At 41.3% G+C, this 23,897-nt stretch overlaps 1 protein-coding gene across 1 annotated transcript in view; it reads left to right on the top strand.

Annotated features, from left to right (window-relative positions):
- Positions 1-23,897, top strand: part of SLCO5A1 (solute carrier organic anion transporter family member 5A1) — a 162,077-nt gene that overhangs the window by 49,663 nt on the left and 88,517 nt on the right. The window contains exon 3 of the mRNA XM_054498563.2: positions 19,536-19,668. Within this exon, the coding sequence (XP_054354538.2) occupies positions 19,536-19,668 (133 nt within the window). The remainder of the gene's footprint in view (positions 1-19,535; positions 19,669-23,897) is intronic.

Here is a 23,897-nt window from a genome sequence, read left to right as displayed (position 1 = left end):
GGCCTTAGCACAGTATCTTACAGACAACAAATGCCCAATGTTATCTTATAGTAACAGTTCTATTCTCAATGACTGTTGACTTTGACTACTAATATGTCTCTGAATTCAAGAATAAACTTTACAAGGAACCCTAGTGCAGGCAGCCTTACTTAAAGTGTACCAAGACTAATTCCTGCAGATTGATGCAAAAAACAGGGTAGCATTAAAGGTGTCCTAAAGGGTTTATATCACTCAAGTGTCTATAAAATCCAATGGATGGCTATGGTGATGCCAATGACTGCAGGGACTTTGCACAAGACATTGTTCCAGTTGTGCTTTGGTGTTGCTCTGAGCTTGGATCTTTCCGGAAATCATGCTTCTTCAAGTGCCTGGAAAGTATAGTGTGTCACACAGATGCCTGTTGACCTGGAAGGTGCTTCCTGGCAGTGACTTAGCCTTCCCAGGAGGTAAGCTGAAGCTGCTCTTAACAGCTGGTATGCTCCTCTGAGGCTTCACCGTAATTACTGAAGTAAACGGCATGCAACATATTTGGCATGTATTTTCCAGATAATGTACATTTCCCTGCCATCCTTATGGAAGCCTATTAGTGATGAAACTGCAAAAGGAAATCTAATAATGAGCTTCTTTTTCATTTAGAATGCTTTTAAGCCTCCTGCTACTAACAGCTCCAAAAATATTTTGAGATTTTCAGCTCTGATGTGATTTTTTTTTCAGTAGCAGAGCCCTGTATGCTTCCTTTTTATTTGTATAAATTTATGGGGTGCAAGCATAATTTTATGGTGTCTTAGGTAATTGGGTAATACCATGGATAGATGGCATAGTGATGAAATTAGGGCTTTTAGGGTATCCATCACCCAAATAACATACATTGTACCAATTAAGTAATCGCTCATCATCCACCATCCACCCTTACCCTTCCAAATCTCCATTGTCTATCATTCCACAGTCTACATCCATGTGTACACATTATTTAGCTCCGATTTGTAAGTGAGAACATGTGCTATTTGTCTTTTTGTGTCTGGCTTGTTCCACTTAGGATAATGGACTCCAGTTCCATTCATGTTGCTGCAAAAGATATAATGTTATTTTTTATAGCTGAATAGTATTCCATTGTGTATATGTACCACATTTTCTTTATCCAGTCCTCCATTGATAGGCACTTTGGTTGATTCCGTATCTTTGCTATTGTGAATAGTGCAATGATAAACGTGTGAAGGCAAATATCCCTTCAATATACTGATTTCCTTTCCTTCGGGTAGATACCCCAGTAGTGGGATTGCTAGATCAAATGTTAGTTTTATTTTTAGTTCTTTGAGAAATCTCCATACTGTTTCCCATAGTGGCTATACTAATTTACATTCCCATCAACAGTGTATAAGAGTTCCCTTTTCTCTGTATCCTTGCCAACATCTGTTATTTTTTGTCTTTTTAATAATAGCCATTCTGGCTTGTGTAAGATTATATCTCATTTTGGTTTTAAATTGCATTTCTCTGATTATTAATGATGTTGAGCATTTTTTTCATATGTCTGTAGGCCATTTATATGCCTTCTGTTGAAAATTATCTATTCATGTCCTTGCCCACTTTTTAATAGAATTATTTTTGTTGTTGTTGAGTTGAGTTCCTTATAAATTCTGGATTTCAGTCCCCTGTTGTATATATAATTTTGCAAATATTTTCTCCTGTTCTGCATGTTGACTGTTCACCCTGTTGACTATTTCTTTTGCTGTGCAGAAACTTTTTAGTTTAATTAAGCTTCTTATAATTAAAATTTTGATACTTTTTGTGTTTTGGAGAAATGTGCCCTTAAATGAAAAGAGGACAGGCTTTGGGTTCAGATAGAGTTAAGTTCTAATGTGGGTTCTACCACTTACTAATTGCTTATCTTCTTAACTTCTCAGGGACTCAGCTTTCTCATGTGTAAATTGAAAATGACAGTATGCTTTTTTCCATAAGGTTGTTAGTGTTGATGGCACAAGTAATGTGAAGTATCTAGTGTAGTTTCTGAAAGGTAGTCATTAAATAACAGTTATGATTCTATTTTATTTCAGCATGAATTATAGTTCAATTAAAATACTGCTTTGGGTTTATGCCTTTATAAGTTGAACCTTTGAGATACTGCCAGCTCTGGAAAAATTGATTTTACAAATAAATTTTCTTTTTATGCAAATAGTCTTTTGATTTCTGTGCATAATTTTATTCTACATAGTTAACATGTTAAAACTATAAACTTTATAGAGAAATGGCTTTTTCAGATATGCATCTAAACAAAAATTTACCCATACTTCTGTGGTTTATAGTCGTAGCTTAAATAATTATAACTACCTTAGTGGTGAAAATTAAAATAATGTATGCAAACATTTTGCTGATACCTGGAACACAGTAAATGCTTAATAAAAGACTGCCACAAAGGTTTATTACAAGGGCCAGCAAACTTTTTATATAAAGAGTCAGATAGTAAATATCTTAAGCTTTGTGGGCTGTACCATGTCTGTTGGCAGTCGCTCAACTCTGCCATTTTGGTGTAAGTAGCCATACACAATACATAAATGAATCCATATAGCTGTTTTCTAATAAAACTGTATTTGCCAGATCTGCTGGTAGTTTGTTAACCCTTGAATTGTTATAATAGTTTGGCCTATAAGAAGTCATCTTGAAGTACTAGGCAGATCAATCTTATAGAAAATGGGAGGGTTGCTTTACAAATACTGTCCTGTACATACATTCCTCAGAGATTATTGATGTTCAGGATGTGTCAGGTGCCCCTGCAAGAAATGCTTTAGACATAAGAACAAATAAAACAAGTCCATTGACCTGTAAAGGCCTCCTTCAAGTTAAAAAATACTGATTTGTCCTAACTTTATACAAAGATAGCACATTTGATGGCTGGAGTATTAGCAGCTGAATAATATAAAGGTACTACTAATTCCCAAAGATATGTTTAATTTTTTTGCTTATTTTAATATGTATTCAATTAGAAAAACCTGAAAATATGAAAAGTTATAAGGAAAACACCAAAAAACCCCCATTGTAATTTCACTAACCTGAGCTAACAACTTTTAACACATGGATGCATTTCCTTTTAGTCTATTTTGTTTTTTTAATGACTTTTTGGAAGCATGTTTTACATACCATGTTTACCTACTCTAAGTATACAACTCAGCGATGTAAATGTATAGAGTTGTGCAACCACTTCCAGAATCCACTTTTAGATATCTGGTCCTTCCTTTTATTCCTGAGATAAAATTGACATAAAATAAACTGTACATAATTAAATATACAATTTGAAAATGTTTAACACATATACGCACACACACACACACACCCATACATATATGTAAATATGCAATAGTCCCCCATTGTCTGCAGGGGATACCCCCAAACCCTTGGTGCATGCCTAAAACCTCGTATAGAACTGAATCCTATATATACTGTCTTTTCCTATGTATACATACCTATAACAAAGTTTAATTTATAAAATTAGTCACAGTAGGAGATTAACAACAATAATGGAACAGTTGCAAGAGTATACTATAATAAAATTTATGTGAATGTGGTCTCTCTCTCAAAATATCTTATTGTACTGTACTCACCCTTCTTGTGGTGATGTGAGATAATAAAATGTCTATGTGATGAGATGAAGGGAGATGAATGACGTAGGCACAGTTGACAGTTGTGGGCAGTTGACCTTCTAACGACACTCAGAGGAAGGACCGTCTGCTTCTGGCTGGATGTCAGGAGCAGATGATGTTGATGACTAATGCGTGGGTAGCATAGACAGCGTCGGGACGCTGGACAAAGGGAGGATTCACATCCCAGGTGGGGACAGAGCTGAACAATGTGAAATTTCACCAGGCTACTCAGAATGGCGTGCAATTTAAAACTTAAGAATTGTTGATTTCTGGAATTTTCCATTTAATATTTTTGGACTGCAGTTGGCTGCGGGTAATTGATACATCGGAAAGTGAAACCAAGGATAAGTGGGGACTACTGCTACCACCACACACACACACACACACACACACACACACACCCCAGTGAAGCAATCACCACAATCAAGATGGCAAACAGATCCAGATCCAACTTTGCCAAGAGTGTTTTTGGGCCTCTTTTAAATCCCTCCTTCCGCCTGACCTCCTCAGTCCCCGGGTAACAGTGTTCTGGTTTCTTATTACTATGGGATAGTTCACGTTTTCTAGAATTTCATAAATTGAATCATCCAGTGTGTACTCTTTTATGTCTGCTTTCTTTCACTCAACATAATTATTATGAGATTTCTCCACATTTCAGCAAGTATCAATAGTTCATTTCTTTGTATTGCTAAGTAGTATTCCATTGTATGACCATACTATAATTTGTTTATCCCTTCATCTCTAGATAGATGTTTTGGATGTTTCCAGTTTTTCACTACTACAAATAAGGCTTCTATGAACATTTGTATGGACATTTGTTTTTATTTCTTTTGTGATCATACCTGGGCGTGGAATGGTTGAATCATGTGATATGTATATGTTTGACTCCTTAAGACACTACTGAAATGTTCTCCAAAGTGGATGTACCAATTTTACATTCCCACTAGCAGGGTATGACAGTTCTAGTTTGCATCACATCCTCAAGAACACTTGGTATGGTCTGTCTTTTTAATTTTAACCTTTCAAATAGGTGTTTAGTGGTATTTCACTGTGGTTTTAATTTGCACTTTACTGATGACTAATGATGCTGAATATCTTTCATGTGCTTATTTGCCATTTATGTATCTTTTTTGGTAAAGTGCCTGTTCAGAAATATTTTCTACAATTGTTTCCTGCTAGATATATATTTTTTTCTTTGGTTGGTTTGCTTTTTTGAGACAGAGTCTCACTCTGTCGTCCAGGCTAGAGTGCAGTGGCATGATCACGGCTCACTGCAGCCTGAAACTCCTGGACTGAAGTGATCCTCTCACCTCAGCCTCTTGAGTAGCCAGGACTATGGGTGCATGTCATCATGCTCAGCTAATTTTTGTATTTTTTGTAGAGATGGGTTCTTGCTATGTTGCCCAGGCTGGTCCTGAACTGAGCTCAAACAATCCGCCAGCCTTGGCCTTGCAAAATGCTGAGATTACAGGTCTGAGCACCCACCCCAATCTTTTTTTGAAGGTTTATATAATCGTGACCACATTATTAAAAGAATTTTGTATCCTTCATTTTCACTTAAATTTTAAAATAAGTATTTCTTCAAGCTATAAAAATTCTTCATAAACACTGAAATTAATAGCCACATTTTCTCAAAATTTAGTTAACAATCACTTTATTATTAATGTTGTTTCTATTATATACATAATATAGTGATAAATGTTACCATGATATATATATGGGAATTAGTGTCCAAAAGCCTGATCGTGTGACTTTGTACCAGCATTGGACAAGAATAACTAACTCATTGATTTTGTTTCTGCACTGAGTATTATTTCAGTCTTTGTGAGTTTATTAAATTAGAATTGTATCTCATTGTTTGCAGCTTTTTTTCTTTTTCTTTTTTTGAGACAGGGTCTTGGTCATCCAGGCTGGATTGCAGTGGCACAATCATGGCAAACTGCAGCCTAGTCTGCTGGGCTCAAGCCATCTTCCTGCCTCAACCTCCCAAGTAGCTGGGACTACAGGCATCCACCACCACACCTGGCTAATTTTTAATTTTTTTTGTAGAGAACTAGGTCTCACTATGTTGCCCAGCTTGGTCTCCAACTCCTGAGTTCAAGTGATCTTCCCGCCGTGGCCTCCCAAAGTGCTAGGATTATAAGCATGAGCCACTGTGTCCAGCTGCAGCTTCTATTTCTGTGATAACTTGTGAGGTTAAAGTTTTTCATGAGTTCATTTATGTTTTGATAAGTCCCATCCATTTTCTGTTTGTGTTCTAAGGGGATTCATTCTTAACTTTTTATGAAAAATTTTTTGTTCCAAAATATACTTTAAAAAATTTGGCCTAATATTTTTCATGTCTTCCTGATAACACCCTGTGCTCCTTCCTGAAGATCTGATGAAGTATATAGACAGCAGTCAGTCACAGGTGGCAATCTGATTTTTTTTTATTATTATACTTTAAGTTCTAGGGTACATGTGCACAATGTGCAGGTTTGTTACATATGGATACATGTGCCAATCTGTTGTTTTAAAGCCACAGCACGTTAAACCCATTCCCCTTCCATGCCCCAGATACTAAGTAAGCATAACTGGCTGCTTCTTATACATTTGTAGTTCCTTTTTAGGGAACACATTATTCTCTAAATAATTTTCAAATTACTTTGAAAATATTTCTAAAGGAAGTTAGTGAATTTCAACCAATGATTTCTCTCTGTGGCAGCGAGGAGAAAACTCTCTAAATCTACTGAAACCCTCTTCCCCTCTCATTTGTGACCTGAGATGCTCTCTGGATGTTTCAGCAAAGTGATAGACTATTCCCTGACTGCCGTGGCAGCTGTTCTTTTGCTGTCAGGCCTGTGTCAAAATAACGGAATCACTTAAAATAAAAAAAATTGCTGCTCAAAATAACTGAGATCAAAGGCCTCTTATCTGCCTGTGCTTGTGAGTGGAAGGAATGAGTTGGAATACTTTTCTTTAAATACAGTGCTCTGGTGCTTTAAAGTACTTTGGCTGTTTTTCAGGGAATATGCAAGTTGAAAGAGAGTTGGTATCACTGTTGCGGTATTGTGGTGACGTGGATTATTCTTCATGTCCTCTTGTTATCTGCAGTGCTGTGTCACCAAACACATACAAGAGGGTGGCCTCCTATCATTATGCCCCACACCAGGGTTAATAGTCATTTGAGGACTTAGGCATGTGCATAAAATGTTTTTCTGTGGCACCACCCTGGGTGCAGTCCCAGACCCTGAGACTGGACCTATATTAAGCTTGTAACCTTAAACCACTGTGGGCACAGCTCTAAGCAGGGTTCACTGCCATGTGTGGCAGCTGAGAAAGTGGGTTACACACCAGAGGGAATATGGGGGAGCCATGGGCAATGAGCAGTGAGCTGGGGGTGGGGTGTGACTTGGAATCAGAAGGTGACAATTTAGAGACCAAGTGCAAATGAGGGAACAGTAAATCTAGGTCAGTTATAAGGAGGCTGTGAGGACCCAGCAAACCCACCTTGGGATGGTAGTGGCCTGTGGAGAGCCTGGAGAAGGTAAGAGTCAGGGATCTGTGACTGTAAACCATAGGGACCAACTCTGTAAATCAAGGACTCTATTGGGGTGGGATTGGAGGAGGTAGAGATGCTCACTGCAGCAGGGCAGCCCTGAGGGTCTAGCACCAGGAGCCTATGGATGACTCTTCAAGGCTCTGCTGTAAGGACGAAGCTGCAGCTGCTTCTGTTATTTTACCCAAGATTCAAAGTCCATGTCTTCATCCCTTCTCCGTTCCATAAAGGCTTATTAGTGCTTACAGTCAACATTGCTTAGGCACTGATAATGCATCAGTGAGAAAAACAGTCCTTGTTCTCATTGAGCTGACATTCCAGTGGGAGAGGCAGATAATGAACAGATATATAAATGTATGCAGTGCAGTGATATGCACCTTAATGAAAACTGCAGCAGGGTGGGTGACAGCAGAATGGAAGCAGGTGGCAGGTGCCATGTGTAGATGTGTGGAACACTGTGGCTTCTGTAAGGGGTAATATTTGGGCAGAGATCTGGAAGAAGTAAGGGAGTGAGTGAGCCGTGGGCATCTGAGGAAAGATCTTCCAGGGAGAAGGGCATCTGGGTGGCCTGGGTTGGTCACCTGTCTACTGATGAATCATGGAGGATGGGGCCCCATGAATGACAGGCTATCAGGACTGTGTGCAATAGGGGTGACCCCCAAAGGAAAATGGAATTGCTTTTACTATAGAAATTCAATAAGCAGAAAGAAAAGATGTCCACCACAGTTGAGGGTGGTGTTTCTTTCACTGAATTCTGCCCCAAAACAGAGAGAATGAATGAGAAGGGGAATTTTTTCCACTTCCAAGAGATGGGGACAACAGGAATGAGGTGGACAAAGGGGCCTTGGACAGCCTCTGGTACTCTGGACTCTCAACTGAATCCCAATGACTGGTGCAAAAGCAGAGAGGGAAGAGGGTGTGGGAGGAAAGATACAAGTGTTCAGGAAACCCGAGGATGAGCGCCTGGACTCCCCGTTCTAGATGCTGGAGCCTGCCCTCAATAGCACAGTGGATGTGACTTGTTCTTCTACTGCCATCTGGGAAACAACAGAAGACCATTTCCAAATGCTATTGCATGGTAGAGGGAGCCAGTTCTGTACTGCCGTCACCCTCTAGGGCACGCAGAGAAGAGGGACTGGCAGCCTGCACACAGCTGTGTGTGCATCGAAGCCACAAGATGGGCCTAGGGTGCAGGCGATGGTGGTCACTCTTCTCTGCCTCTCCGTGAGTGTGGTCAGTTGCAATTCCCTGAATACACCATGACTTTCAAATCTGTGTGCCTTTGCCCATGTGTGCTGCTCAGCCTTTAGTGTCTAGCATTCATGAAGCCTTCTCTGTCCTCCCTCCCCAACTAATTACAATGTATCATTCCTTTCCCACAGTCCACAGCATATTATTGGTGCTTGTTGCACCTACTCACTGAACCTTGGATCATGGTGAGTTTTACATGTTTCTTTCCTGGAAGACAGTGCATCAGTTTTATTCACCTTTGCAGTGACCCCTCCCTGTCCCAGTGCCTTGCATCACAGAGTGCATGGATGAGTGGGTAATCTCTGACCTTGCATTATGAATCTGTATTCAACCTTTTAGGGCATGAGGCCAGGAAGGAGGTGACTATGCAGCCCTACATGATGCTGGTTTTGATTGGGCCCCTCAGTTTCCCAGGTCCAGGGAGGCCCATGGCTCCCTGGCTGACCACGGTTAGGAGCTCCAGAATCATTTCCTTTCCTTTCCTTTCCTTTCCTTTCTTTTCTCCTCCCTCCCGCCTTCCCTCCTTTTTTTTTTTCTTTTCTCTCACTCGGTCACCCAGGCTGAGGTACAGTGGTGCAATTATAGCTCACTGCAGCCTCAACCCCCATCACCCCACGGGCTGGAGGGATCCTTCCACTTCAGCCTCCCAAATAGCTGGGACTACAGGCATATGCCACCACACCTGTCTAATTTTTAAATTTTTTGTAGAGACAAAGTCTCACTATGTTGCCCAGGGTGGTCTTGAACTCCTGGACTCAAGTGATCCTCCTGCCTTGACCTCCCAGAGTGCTGGGATTATATGCCAGAATTATTTCATGTGATTCAGGGGCATAGATTTCCAGGCAGGTTGAATTATTCAATATAGATTGTAGAGTTCAGAGAGTTGTTCCCCGAGGTTGCAACAGATCCCATGGAACAACTCTGTTTGAGATAATCCCTGATGCAGCCCTGTTGGGTTTTTGTGGTTAAGAAGGAGGAACGTCTCTGAATTCTGCCAGGAATGGGGGCGGCAGCCTTGATGAGTGGTGAAGTAGCTCCCAGAGAATGTTGCAGGGTGCAATTTCTCCCCATCTCTGGAGAAGCCATTGGGAAGGTCAACCCATAGGACCCTCCCCAGGGCCAGGCTGGAGCTGAACAAAGAGCCCTCTGGCTCGTCTTAGTGTCAGCAGTTATTCATCAGAGAATTTGGATTAGAATTCACATTTCTCATTACTGGATAATGTTAGAGAGCAAGCATGGGTTCCAGCTAATCAAACATGCCATGTGCCGAGTGAGCTTGAGTCCTGGAGAGAATTAACTCTAAGCCTCTTAGGCTACCATCCTTCACCCACTGGATGAGCCCGAGGGGCAGCTGGGGCAGCAGCGACAGAGACCTCTGGGCAAGATATGCCCAGAAGAGGTGTGATGCTGCACCCAGCTTCTCATGAGCGATCACCAAAACTGATCACAAAATATGCACCACATAAGAGAAGAGTAAGATAAACACTGTTAAACAAGATCACGTAAGAAGACTAAAAAAGGAAAGAAAAACCATCCAACACTAAAAATAAGGTAAAATTAAGGAATATAACAAAGGTTTAAAGTTCTAAAATCAAGATAATTGCTACAAATAAATTTGGCCTAATACAAACAGCACTAAAAAAGTAGGCAAACTTAAAAGTATGAGAGACAGAAAGTAACAACACATTCAAAAGAAAAACATGAAAGTTAATTTTTAAAATATAACACCCCATGAAATGTTTTAAAAGATAAAATACATTTAAAATGATGTAAGATCAGGCGGGGCATGGTGGTTCACACCCATAATCCCAGGACTTTGGGAGAGTGAGGTGGGCAGATCACTTGAGGTCAGAAGTTCAAGACCAGCCTGGCCAACACGGTGAAACCCCATCTCTACTAAAAATACAAAATTAGCCAGGCGTGGTGGTGGGCACCTGTGATCCCAGCTACTCAGGAGGCTGAGGCAGGAGAATAGCTTGAACCCGGGAGGCGGAGGTTGCAGTGAGCCAAGGTAGCACCACTGTTCTCCAGCCTGGGTGACAAGAGTGTAACTCCATCTAAAATAAAATAAAGTAAGATCAAAAGCTAAAAGTGAAAGAGAGATTAGAGTATAATAAAGGTTAAATCTGCAGGAGAAAGTTAAAAATGTGTTGGTAAATGGAATTAAAAATAGCAGTTAATGTGCTTTAATGTCAAAAGCAGAAGTGATCATAGAATAAGGGGAAGAGTAATTTAAGAAGAAAATGAAATGCAAGTTCTGAAGGTCCAGGAGTTTGGGGCAGATCAGTGCAGGAAACACTGGCGGGGGCAGTGAGGAGGCAGCTAGGAAGCTGTGGCAGGGCCAGGCTTCTTGAGAGCCGCCTCTTGGCTGAGGCAGCTGTGATGTCCAAGGCCAGGGTGAGATGGAGAGCTGGCTTCCCCTGTTGAAGGTGGCCTTTTTGGAAGGGTCTGAAAAGATCAGAAACCCTTCCCATCATAAGTGGCTTCTTAACTCCACGAAAGTACACAGCTGAGCTGGGAATGGATTTGCGGCAGGGATGGGGTATGTATATGTGGGTGGGTGTCGCAATCTTTACGTTGGGATCTGCTTCATTAAAAAAATTTAATTAACTAATTAATTAATTATAAAATAATAAAGATGGGGTCTCACTATGTTGCCCTGGCTAGTCTTGAACTCGTGGGCTCAAGTGATCCTCCCACTTCGGCTTCCCAAAGTATTGGGATTACAGGTGTGAGATACTGTGCCCAGACGGGACCTGGTTCTTTGCAGCATATGCATAATAAAGCTTCAAATAGGTCATACAATCTTCAGAGCAATAATCTCAGCTAGATATTTGTAACAGCATAAAGCTGGTGTCCATAGGGGATTGGCTATGAAGTATGAGATAACCACCCGATGAGGCACCATTTAGACATAGCAAATGTTATAGAAGAATATTTATTGACATAGAAAAAGCTTGAGATAGTTACATGAAAAAACATAATTATGGAACAATAATTACTGTGTAATTCTAACTATTTAAAAAGTTTATACAGTAGATGAATATATGAATAGTATGAAATATTTATTACTATTGTTATTGTTACTATGGTATTATTTGGGTAGTAGAGATTATGGTGATTTTTTAAAAATTATTTTTTGTGCTCTTGAGAGTTCTCCCTAAATAAATTCATCTTATATTTAGTAATCATTAGGAAAAACCCTAAAGTTTAATTTAAAATAATTATAGCAACAGGCATAGACACACATGTGTTCAACTCCAGAAACATACCCTACACTGGCCTTTCTGCAAGGAAAGAAAGGCCAGATGTTCTCTTTCCCAACTCCCATCTCCCCAGCCTGTCACAAAAACCAGTTCCTGGATCAAAAATAATGAATCCAGAAGAGATAACTTACTAAGATAACATAAAGGTGTTAAGTATGTCATGTATTAAATAATGTATGTATGTGATCTATACAAAATTAATATTTAATAATAGTTATTAGAGAATTAATAGGTAATTATTAAACATAAAAATCCAACTTAATATTTCTTCTATGTTTATTATATTAAGCAGGTTATATGCATAATCTTATTAGGGCTCAGAGAGAGTAACTTTTGACATGGCACAGGTGTGGGGGCTGGGGTCTGATCTGAGGATGTTCACTTCAGTGCTTCCTATGTCAACAGTTCGGTATTTTAGGTTTTGGGCCAGATTCAGAAAAGTGTGATTCATGTTGCCTGCCCTCAAAGTCTGTCTAACCTAGCTGGAAAGATGAAGAAAAGTGATGAATGGGTGTGTAGTGATAACACACAACATAATAAAGTGGGCAGTGCAGATAATACTTGACGCGAGCACCTAGGACAGACATTCCTGTGGCCTGTGTGGGTCAGGCGAGTCCTCAGTGAAGCACTAGGCTTTCAAGGATGGCGAGTGTAGCCCATGTGGGTCACTGAGCTAGCTCTAGGTCAAGTGTGCACAGGATGTTCTGGAGAAACAATGACCATGCGACCAGCACATAGACAGCAGACTCTGGGGACTCGATCAAGCCTGAAGGGATGGTACCAGAAGATGTCAGGGTGCTGACTGAGTGAACGAGGTGGAAGCACAGTCAGGAGAGAAATCATGTCCAAGGCCGGGGGAGGCAGGCTGTGGTCAAGGTGAGGACAGACATGTTAGATGAGCAGTGAAGTAATAGCAAGAGAAGGGAAAGAGGAATGATATGGCTTCAGGTGGGTCGGTATCTGCTAGGGACTGAATTGTGTCCCCCAAGGATTCATATGTCGAAGCCTTGACCCCCAGTGTGATCATATGTGGAGGTGGAGCCTTTAGGGAGGTTGTTAAAGTGAGATGAGGTCATGTGCCTGGTCCCTAATCTATGAGGTCCTTATAAGAAGAGGAAGAGACACCACAGTGCCCTCTTCCTGCTCGTGTAGAGAGAGGCCAGGTGAGGACGCAGCAAGAAGGTAGCCAACCGCAAGCCAGGAAGAGAGGCCTCCTCAGAAGCCAGTGCCGATGGCACCTTGATCTTAGACTCCACCTTCTTAAACTGAGGAAATCAATGTCAGTTTCTTAAGCCACCCAGCGTGTGGCATTTTGTCATGGCAGCCTGAGATGACCAATACAGTCTAAATCTATATAAGTCTAAGTCTGTGACTATGGGCAAGTGATGGGCATTCCTTTGATGTGTAACCTGTACATCTTGCCAAGGTTGGGAGGAGGTACATCCAGAGAAAGGAGGAACCAGAGACATAGGATAAGAAATAAGGGTCATGGTCATTCTTTTGATCATGATATGTAATCAATCCATAAAAAATTCATATTGAATGCCTCCCATGTCCAAAGAGGCAAGGTCTTACTCTGTTGCACAGGCTGGAGTGCAGTGGCATGATCATGACTCATGCAGCCTTGACCTCCCAAACTCAGGTGATCCTCCCACTTAAGCCTCCCGAGTAGCTGGGACTACAGGTGCGTGCCACCATGACTGGCTAATATTTGTATTTTTGGTAGAGATGTGGTTTTGCCATGTTGCCCAGGCTGGTCTTGAGCTCCTGAGCTCAAGCAATCAGCCTGCCTCGGCCTCCCAAAGTGCTGGGATTACAGGCATGGGCCACCACAACTGGCCTAAAACAGTTTATTCTTTATTTTTTTGAGATGGAGTCTCACTCTGTCACCCAGGCTGGAGTGCAATGGCACAATCTTGGCTCACTGCAACCTCTGCCTCTCGGGTTCAAGTGATTCTGCTGCCTTAGCCTCCTGAGTAGCTGGGACTACAGGCGCCTGCTGCCATGCCTGACTAATTTTTGTATTTTTAGTAGAGATGGGGTTTCACCATGTTGGTCAGGCTGGTCTCGAACTCCTGACCTCATGATCTGCCAGCCTTGGCCTCCCAAAGTGCTGGGATTACAGGCATGAGCCACCATGCCTGGCCTAAAACAGCTTATTTTTATATAGCCTGTGTGCCAGGCATTCCACATGCTTTACAGGTATTAACTCCTTTCATGCCTATGATAACCTGTGAGTAAATACTTCTATCATCTCAGCTTTACAGATGAGGAAACGGGCTCAGAGAGCTTAAGCAACTTGCTGAAGGTCCTAAGATTGTTGAGAATTGGAGCTGAGATTTGAACACATGATTTTGGAGTCTGTGCCTTATCCACTATGTAGTACTATGTAGGATGTGATTTCTGCTGTCAAGGATGCAGAGTTTCTTGAAAAGATAAGATATAAATATTTGACAGGATAAATAGAAATAAAAAGTAGGGCACATTTAATCTCAAATGAATGGAATGATTTAGCGTGCTCTCAGAGGGGAGTGGGCACTCCATTGCCTGTAAGATAATCCAATGGGGTGCAGGAAGGACAGATTGGGACTTCTATTTATATTTATATTACTGGTTCATTGAATAGCCCAAACTTCCAAGTTCTTCATCAAGAGAGAAAACCAATGACGTGTAATCAGATCTGTTGGGACACAGTCAAAAAACACGAAATTTATCAAGTTCACTGCATGAAATATGGGTTGATATCTGCTGTTGTTAGCTAAGATGTCAGTAGCTGGTGTACACTGAGGAAGAGTTTCATCATGACATCTACTGTTGTTCATGACAGTAGAGCGTTCACTGGCTGAATGGGAGCAGTGAGAGTAACAAGCATGTGAGTGCAGATGGCTGTGTGCCTCCTCCACGCGCAGTGCACTGGGGACACAGCAGTGAGCACCACTGACCAGCATCTCTTGAGGAGCTTATGTTCCAGTTGGGGAAGACAGATGATAAACAAGATGGACAAAGGAAATATGTAGTGTTAGGTGGCGATATACACTAAGGAAAAAAATAAAGCGGGAAAAGGGGTGGTAAGAATTGGGCAAAGAGTCTTTAATTTTTAGTTGAGGTGGCCATGTCAGGCATCAGTGAGAAGGAACTGTTTGAGTAACTACCTGGAGGGAGTGAGTGAAGGAACCGTGTGGCCATGTGGCAGAAGAGCATTCAAAACACCCACACACACTCACACACACACACATGCATGCACACACACACACACACACAAACACACATGTGCACACAGAGCAACTGCTAAGACCCTAAGGTGGAGATGTGCCTGGAAGGTTAAAGAATGAGGGGACCAGTATGACTGGAGCCTAGGGAACAGGGAGTGATGAGAGATGAAGCGGGGAGACAAAGGAGAGGGTGCCAATGTGTCGGCAGGTCCCTGTAGCTACACATGGGTTTCGTGCTGTGAGTGGGATGGGAAGGCACTGGAGGGTGTGAGCCAAGAAGTGACATGATCTGGCTCATGTTTCTAGAGGATATTAAGGCTGCTGTGTTGACATACGCTGTCGGGAAGTAAGGGCAGAAGCCAGGAGACCAGCTGGAAGGCCTAGGGCAGTTTTCCAGATGAGCCTGGACCAGAGTATTAGCTATGGAGGTGAGGAGAAGGGGCTAGATGCTGGATATAATTTGATGGGAGAACCAACAGGATTTACTGATGCATTTGAAGTCAGCTGTGAGAGAGAGACTAATAGTACCTACGCATTACACAGAAAACACTTCCATTCAAGATAAATGCTGAAAAGCTTTTACTTCTAGAGATGCATGATGGAGTGTGAGGGCTGCTAGAATAGACAGAAAAGAGTCTACAGGGATTCTGAGGAGAGAGGCCACTTAGGGGAGGACAGTCAGGCCTGGACTTGGTTGGACCTTGAAGAATAGATAGGATTCAGAAAGTTGGAAAGGCCCAGGGAGAGTATGGTGAGGTCAGCAAAGGAAAGGACCTGGTTCCACCTAGGCCTGTGCTGAGCATGGGGCCTGGAGTACAGGCTTTAGATCTTATAGTTTTAAGATAGAATGGTAGCAGGAGGCTGGTTTATCCTGCACTTGAACTCCAAGTAGGACAGTTTAGACCTTTACCTTCAGTCAGTAGGAATGACTGAGAGTTTTCGACTGGAAGAGTTGAGTGGTACGGGTTTGCTTCAACAATTTACTTCTCTTATAAGCTCTGAATGAGAACCATTGGTTAATCCACTAATGTTAGTGCAGTAGCCAGAAAGGCTTCTTCTAGCCAGAAATATTTCTTCCCAGAGAATGACTTATTTACTAAATGGGACCAGGTCAAGAATTATATATGTATATGTGCCTCTGTGTGTGTGTGTATGTATATATGTATATATGTATAAAATACACATACAGAGTAATATACATATACACACATTCTTATATAACTGTAATATACAGTTATATATGTGTATGTATACATATATAATTGCAATATACAGTAATATATACACATATACACATATATGTAGTTGTATATGTATGTATATGTGTGCCTGTGTGTGTGTGTGTGTGTGTGTATATATATGTATCTGTATACACACAGGCACACATATACATACATATACATACACACACAGGCACACATATACATACATATATATACACACAGGCACACAGATATATATGGGAGTGATTCCACTGGACTTGCTTGCTATATAATAGAAATAAATGTTTCTGGTTACCTTTCTGAATTTTAAAAAGCTTTATCTATATTTTAGGGAGTAGTTAAGGGTTTTTTTGGTGAATGCTATTTAATGAATTTTCCTCTTACTGGATATTGTGTGTCTGCCAGTACACATCCTGCACAATCCCGCTTGCCACTCCAAGATGTTGCACTCAGGTGCCCCTGGCATAAACACTATGGGGGAAATACCCTTTTCCCTGTCTGTGTTTGTAAGATAGCCTCTTTCATGCCAGAAGAACTATTTTGGGAGAATGATTCATGTCACATTTTGGCTTCATTACAGTTTTAAGCGGTAAATGATGCTGGTTTGTCTGGAGGTGTAAACATAAGTGTTATCTTCATATGCGGATGGGAATACCTACAACAGAAAAAGTACTTTCTATTCCTGAGTTACAGTCTAGGCTACAAACAAAGAGATTAACGAGATCTTTATCAAAATTCTAATTTTATTGATAAGAAGCATGCTTTTGAAAAAGTACGAATTACTTGTGGCTCTGCCTCCATTCTCCATTTCCAAACACAGATGGAGAGTCAAAGAACTTAATGTCTTATTGTTATAAGCAGATGATTTTATAAAATAAACACTGTGCTTTCTCTTTTGAAATAGTGTGAAAAGTGAGAGCAGGTGTTAAATTACTGTCTTGCTGTTTGTGGTTAAAAGTAACAGGAGGTACAAAATCATTCAAAGTGTATTTAGGTGTGAATGATAAAGTAAGGTGAAGCCATTCTAATTTTTTCAGTTTGCTTTCTGGTAACTTTAAAGGATATGGCAAAGCTTCCTTATTTACTCAGTGGTTAACAATGTATGATGACATTGGAAATGAGGAACACTTAACGTCTGAGTTTGTTACCAGGCCTTGTACACAACAGTGCCTTAAAAGTGTTTATTGGCTGGGTGTGGTGACTCACGTCTGTAATCTCAGCACTTTGGGAGGCCGAGGTGGGTGGATTACAAGGTCAGGAGTGCGCGACCAGCATGGCCAACATGGTGAAACCCTGTCTCTACTAAAAATACAAAAACTAGCCTGGTGCGATGGCAGGTGCCTGTAATTCCAGCTACTGGGGAGGCTGAGGCAAGAGAATCGCTTGCACCGGGGCAGCAGAGGTTGCAGTGAGCCAAGATCACACCATTGTACTCCAGCCTGGGCGACAGAGAATCCGTCTCAAAAAAAAAAAGTGTTTATTGATTTGTCCCCAAATAACTGAGTTCAAATAGGAAAAAATTAGGTTTGGAATATGGCTAGATTTTTCTATGATTCTCAAGGAATTCCATATCCTATCTTAAAATTTTAAAATTGGCAAAATATTACTTACTTTATAATTTTAAATTATAAAAGTGAAAATTGAAAAATAAAAAATTAAAGGAATGCTAATGAATTTGTTGTTTGCTATACACCCCCTTTTTTTTTTTTTTTTTTTTTGGAGTCTTGTTCTGTTTCCCAGCCTGGAGTGCAGTGGTGTGATCTCGCCTCACTGCAGTCTCTGCCTACCAGGTTCAAGTGATTTTCCCACCTCAGCCTCCCACCCAGCATAGCTGGGATTACAGGTGTGCATCACCATGCCCAGCTGATTTTTGTATTTTTGGTAGAAATGGGGTTTCACCATGTTGGCCAGGCTGGTCTTGAACTCCTGACCTCAAGTGATCCACCTGCCTCAGCCTCCCAAAGTTCTGGGATTACAGGCGTGAGCCACTGCGCCTGGCCTGTTTTTTTTTTTTTTTTTTTTTTTTTTTTCTTTGAGTTGGAGTTTTGCTCTTGTTGCCCAGACTGGAGCGCGATGGCGTCATCTTGGCTCTCTGCAACCTCCACCTCCCAGGTTCAAGCGATTCTCCTGCCTCAGCCTTCCAAGTAGCTAGGATTACAGGCATGTGCCCCCACACCCAGCTAATTTTGTATTTTTAGTAGAAATAAGGTTTCACCATGTTGGCCAGGCTGCTCTTGAACTCCTGACCTCAGGTGATCCACCAGCCTTGGCCTCCAAAGTGTTGGGATTATAGGCGTGAGCCACTGTGCCCGGCCTATACGCCCATTTTGATGGCAAGATTTTTGGGTACAGTGACAACTTTTTGATCCACTGGCAGCGAGACATGCTCTCCCCACCCCCCTTGGGCATGTGCTTTAAAAAATTATTTTCTGGTTCATCTGTGGTTGGTGCTTTTCATTTGGAACTTTTGATCCATGCCATTTAGGCAGATTTATTCATATTTGAATAAGATACTTCAATTAACAGTAAACCGAATGCATTGTAACATCTTATTTAATTCTGACATGGTGGTTTGAAAAAATATTAGCAATCTGAGGACACTTAAGCAGTTTTGTCAATTCAGCTGAATCCAGCCTCATAGCAAAATCTGGCCTTGAATTCCCTCATCCTGCTAGAATCTTCTAGCTATGACGAGTGACACCTACTTTTTTCTTTTTTTTTCCTTATCTTAGACATAAAAAAAAATCTTCTCTTGGTTATTCAGTGACTGCCTCATTAACTAGCCTGGGTCTCTATTTCTAGAAATTAGAATTTAGTGGTTCTGGAGTGGGGCCTGAACACTTACATTAAAAAACAGGGCCGGGTGCTGTGGCTCACGCCTGTAATCCCAGCACTTTGGGAGGCTGAGGCAGGCAGATCACGAGGTCAGGAGATTGAGACCATCTTGGCTGACACGGTGAAACCCCATCTCTACTAAAAATACAAAAAATTAGCGGGGTGTGGTGGCGGGCACCTGTAGTCGCACTGTACTCGGGAGGCTGAGGCAGGAGAATGGCATGAACCTGGGAGGTGGAGCTTGCAGTGAGCTGAGATCGCGCCACTGCACTCCAGCCTGGGCGACAGAGGGAGACTCTGTTTCAAAAAAGAAAGAAAGAAACAAACAAAACAAAACAAAACAAAAGCCACCAAAAAGATTTCCCAATTATTCTTATGCTCTAAGAGGACGATGGGTAAATAAAGGGCAAGCTTCAAAACCAAGATGCAAACATGGGCACAAATCTCCGAAGGTCCCCATTTTTGGAAGTTAACTGGATTGAACTGTGAGATGTCTATGGTATGAGAGTGAAATGAGAGAACTCCTAACATGTAATCAAACGTCGCTGTATTTCACATTTCCCCTTCTGTCTTCTCAGCCATCATGTATGTCATGGGAGCACTTGGCCCTGCAGTGGGATATTTATTAGGTGGACTTCTTATTGGTTTTTATGTTGATCCCAGAAATCCTGTTCACCTTGACCAGAATGACCCTCGTTTCATTGGAAACTGGTAAGTTCTGTTTTCTAATTTTTAAATTTCAGTTCTTACTAATAATAGTTAAAGTCATGGTATACTTGTATTTAAAATTTTTCCAATAGGGAGACAAAAAATAGCTGAAAGGTGCCTGGGAAGGGGTGACAGGCAGGTTAATAACATCCCAAAGAAAGCTACGTCCTAATCCCCAGAACCTATGAATATGTTATCTTACATGGCAAGAGGGACTTTGCAGATGTGATTAAGGACTTTGATATTATTTTAGATGACCTGGGTGGGCCCAGTGTAATCAAAGGAAAGATGGAGGCAGGAGGGCAAGAATCAGAGAAGGAGATTCGATGATTAAAGCACAGGTTGGAGTGATGTGCCTTGAAGATGGAGGAAGGGGCTGCGAGCAAAAATGCAGGTGGACTCTAGAAGCTGGAAAAGCAAGGAAATGGGTTCTTCCCCCAGCCTCCAGCGCTTTCAACCATTTTACACTTCTGACCTCCAGAACTGTGACATGAATCACATTGTGTTGCCTGAAGCCACAAAGTGTGTGGTAACTTCTTATAGCAGGGAGCTTATACAGAGGGTTTGGGGACACTGGCTTAATCCGCATTCTTTAGGATTGGGGTGCTTCCTTTATAGCAGAGTGAAGGAAAAGGACTGCTGTGGCTGTGTGGGGACTTTCCTGCTGACTTTAATCATACCTTTCAGTATCTTTTCTGTGCCTTAAAAAAATACATTGTTTTCACTTTCTTATTGTATTTGTGTGTCTGCTTTACAACCCTCTCCCACTGCCTGGAATACCAGTCCTGCTTCTCCATTGTCACACTCTCAGTGACCCTTTTTTCTTGCTAGTATTTTGTTTCCTCACATGTGCTAGAGATTTAGCTGCTTTCTCGCTTGCTGGGACTTAATTGTCCTGCAAAATAAGTAATGCTTGGGACTCAGAATGAGAACTTCAACTTTGGATGTTATGTTATTTATCCAAATAACAGAGTTGTGTTTGAGTTCTTGCAGTCCTCAACTTGAACATGATAAGTTATGTTTCACAATTGCAAGCACTAACTGAAAATATTGGTGTCCTGAATTCATTTCATGGGAATTAGCAATATATATACATTGATAAGGCATTTTCACTTTATAGTAGAGAGAATACTTCAGTATTAGAAAAGATATGTGCCAAGTAATTACTCACTCACTTTTTTTTGGAACATAGACACACATGGAGAAAGTAATTACTTTCTAAAAAATGTCTTAGAGTACTTGGTTCTCTCTGTGTTTCATTACATGATAATAACATCATAACTCCGAGGTTGGTAGGAATAATGTTTAACACTATTGATTTTCAAAGCAGCTAACAGATATTAATTGTTATACACACTTCCTATTTTCATAAGTAATGCTCTTTGAAGCTGGAAGTGTTATGTCTGGTAGAATTTTTAAATCATACAGAAAGGAGTTCCCCTGTCAGCATTAGGGAAATAACACGGGAGTTTTAAGTTCTTGACTCATAGTGAAATTTTTGGTCTTGTCTGTTTTCTTTCCAGTTCAGAAATAAATCAGAGTAGAGACTTTTTTCATTGTCAGAAAACCAGATTAATTAACTCTATTTATGAACATCCAGCATATGTTCTGTGTTCTATTTAGAGGTCCTTAAGGAGGGCACAGTGACAGGGAAACATCTGGAGGGAAAGATGGGGAGAACCAGCTCGGGTAGGGAGAAGGAGGGAAGGCAGGAGCTTTAGTCTTACCGGTGCTTTATGCTGTCTTTTGAACTGTTTTTAGATGTTAGTCCAGTTGGCAGCAAAATTGAGAGATGAGGGCTGGGTAAGGTGGCTCATGCCTGTAATCTCAATACTTTGGGAGGCTGAGGCAGGTGGATCACTTGAAGGTCAGGAGTTCGAGATAACCCTGGCTAACGTGGTGAGCCTCCATCTCTACTACAAATACAAAAAAATTAGCCGAGTGTGGTGGTGCATGCCTGTAGTCCCAGCTACTTGAGAGGCTGAGGCAGGAGAATTGCTTGAACCTGGGAGGCGGAGGTTGCAGTGAGCTGAGATTGCACCATTGCACTCCAGCCTGAGTGACAGAGCGAGACTCTATCTCAAAATAAATAAATAAATAAATAAATAAATAAATAAATAATAAAATTGAGAGATGAAGAGTATAGACCCTGAATCCATATTCCCCTGGGTTTAAACCCTAGTCTGCCACCTGATACCTATGTGACCTTGGGGAAGTTACTCTATGCCTCAGTTTTTATAATCCATAAAAGAAGGTAGTTATGGTACTTATTATCATAGGGTCATTGTGAGTAATGAATGAGTTTACATGTCTAGCACTCTAAGTTGTTCCTGCTGTACAGTACGTGTTAGCTATTCAGTCCTTTGAATTTAATCAGTGCTCAAGTAATTTTATCCATTTTTAATGGCTCAATGTTAGTTCTATACATGATAAAGATTGTCAATATAGAAATATATAATGAGGGTCTATTTAAACATGAATTTGAATTTTATTGAGTAACTGCTTGTAACAGACTTCTACCTTGAACAAAGACATAGTTATTTGATGCAATGTTATTTTATACGATGTCTAGCAGCAGTGATAAGTTTTCAATAGGTACGTGCTGAAAGGGAGAAGGAAGGAAGGAATGAATAAATAATGCTAAAATGTATTGGGTGCTTATTTTGTGTCAAGCATTATACTAAGCTCTACAAACATTCTCATTTAAGCCTTGGAACAACCATAGGTAGACACTGGTATGTACATTTTGCAGCTGAGGAAATTGATGCTCAGGGAGTTCAATAATTTTCCATAAGCCTCAGAGTCAGTGAGAGCTGGGAAAAGAAATTGACTCCAGAGCAGAGCTCTCAGTTCATTCTCTTAACTGGCCCCCTTAGTGAATGGTCTCTGAGTCATGGTTCATGAAAGGGATTTAGGTAGCTTGGCTTTTCAAGTGTAGCTATTATTGATGTGTCTTTTTCCAACAGGTACTGCATACTTTCTTGTCTCAGCTTTTCTCAGAGTCCTCTTTAGCATCATTATTATATGATGTGTTGTATCGATGTTGAGACTGTTGAATAATGCGAGTTGGTTTGCTCTGCCTTGAAGTGACCCCACACTTTAATATTATTTTTGTATTATTTTTGTTTATTTGCGATATTTCTCCCCTTCCTGTTATGCACCTTCACTTTGGGCTATTATGAGTAAATTTTTAATGTTTGCATATAATCTTAAGTCAATGGCTGGGGCTGGGATGGGCAGGGAGGCTGAGTGCAATGCTATGTAAAAAGCTTGCCGGGTGCGGTGGCTCACGCTTATAATCCCAGCACTTTGGGAGGCTGAGGCGGGCAGATCACTTGAGCCCAGGAGTTCAAGACCAACCTGGGCAACATAGTGAGACCCCCCCACTTCTCTACAAAACAATAAAAAATTAGCCACTGTGCCTGTAGTCCCAACTATTTGGTAGGCTGAGGTGGGAGGATCACTTGAACTCGGGAGGTCAAGGCTGCAGTTAGCCATGATCGTGCCACTGCACTCCAGCCTGGGCGACACAGTGAGGCACTGTCTCTAAAGAAAAAAATCAAAATAAATAAATAATTAATTAAAAAGCAAACCAGCCACACAAAACTAGCTATCATGAACTGATTGCTAATTTGGGGACAGATGTTTTATGACATCCATCATAACATTGTCTTATTTAATTTTGATGATCCCCAAACATACTTAATACCCCTCTTGTAGATAAGAAGGCTGATTTGGAAAAGCAAAATAATTTTCCCACGATCCTATAGTAAGCAAGTGGTAAAGACAGGATACAAACCCAGGTCTGCCTGAAGCCACAGCCCATGAGTTGTCCCCTACACTACACTGCCTGCCCTTTTCTGGAGAGAGTGTGAGAGCTCAGGGAGGTGCAGGGATTCAGGGGACTGGAATGGAGAGTTCGTGGAGAGAGGCTCCAGAGGCAAGTGAGCAGTGCCTGATGGGTAAGGACCTCATAAGCAGCCAAGTATTGAGGGGGGCCAGGCATTATCATAGCTATGTCTCTATAGACAGATGACCTTTTTAATTATTTTTATTTTTTTTGAGACAGAGTTTCACTCTTGTTGCCCAGGCTAGAGTGCAGTGGCAAGGTCTCGGCTCACTGCAACCTCCGCCTCCTGGGTTCAAGCCATTCTCCTGCCTCAGCCTCCCGAGTAGCTGGGATTACAGGCACTTGCCACCATGCCTGGCTAATTTTTGTATTTTTAGTTGAG

The sequence above is a fragment of the Pongo pygmaeus genome, chromosome 7 (assembly GCF_028885625.2).
Source record: "Pongo pygmaeus isolate AG05252 chromosome 7, NHGRI_mPonPyg2-v2.0_pri, whole genome shotgun sequence".
NCBI lineage: Eukaryota > Metazoa > Chordata > Mammalia > Primates > Hominidae > Pongo > Pongo pygmaeus.
The sequence above is the reverse complement of the archived record's forward strand: the minus strand, read 5'-3'. Positions and strand labels throughout refer to the sequence as shown.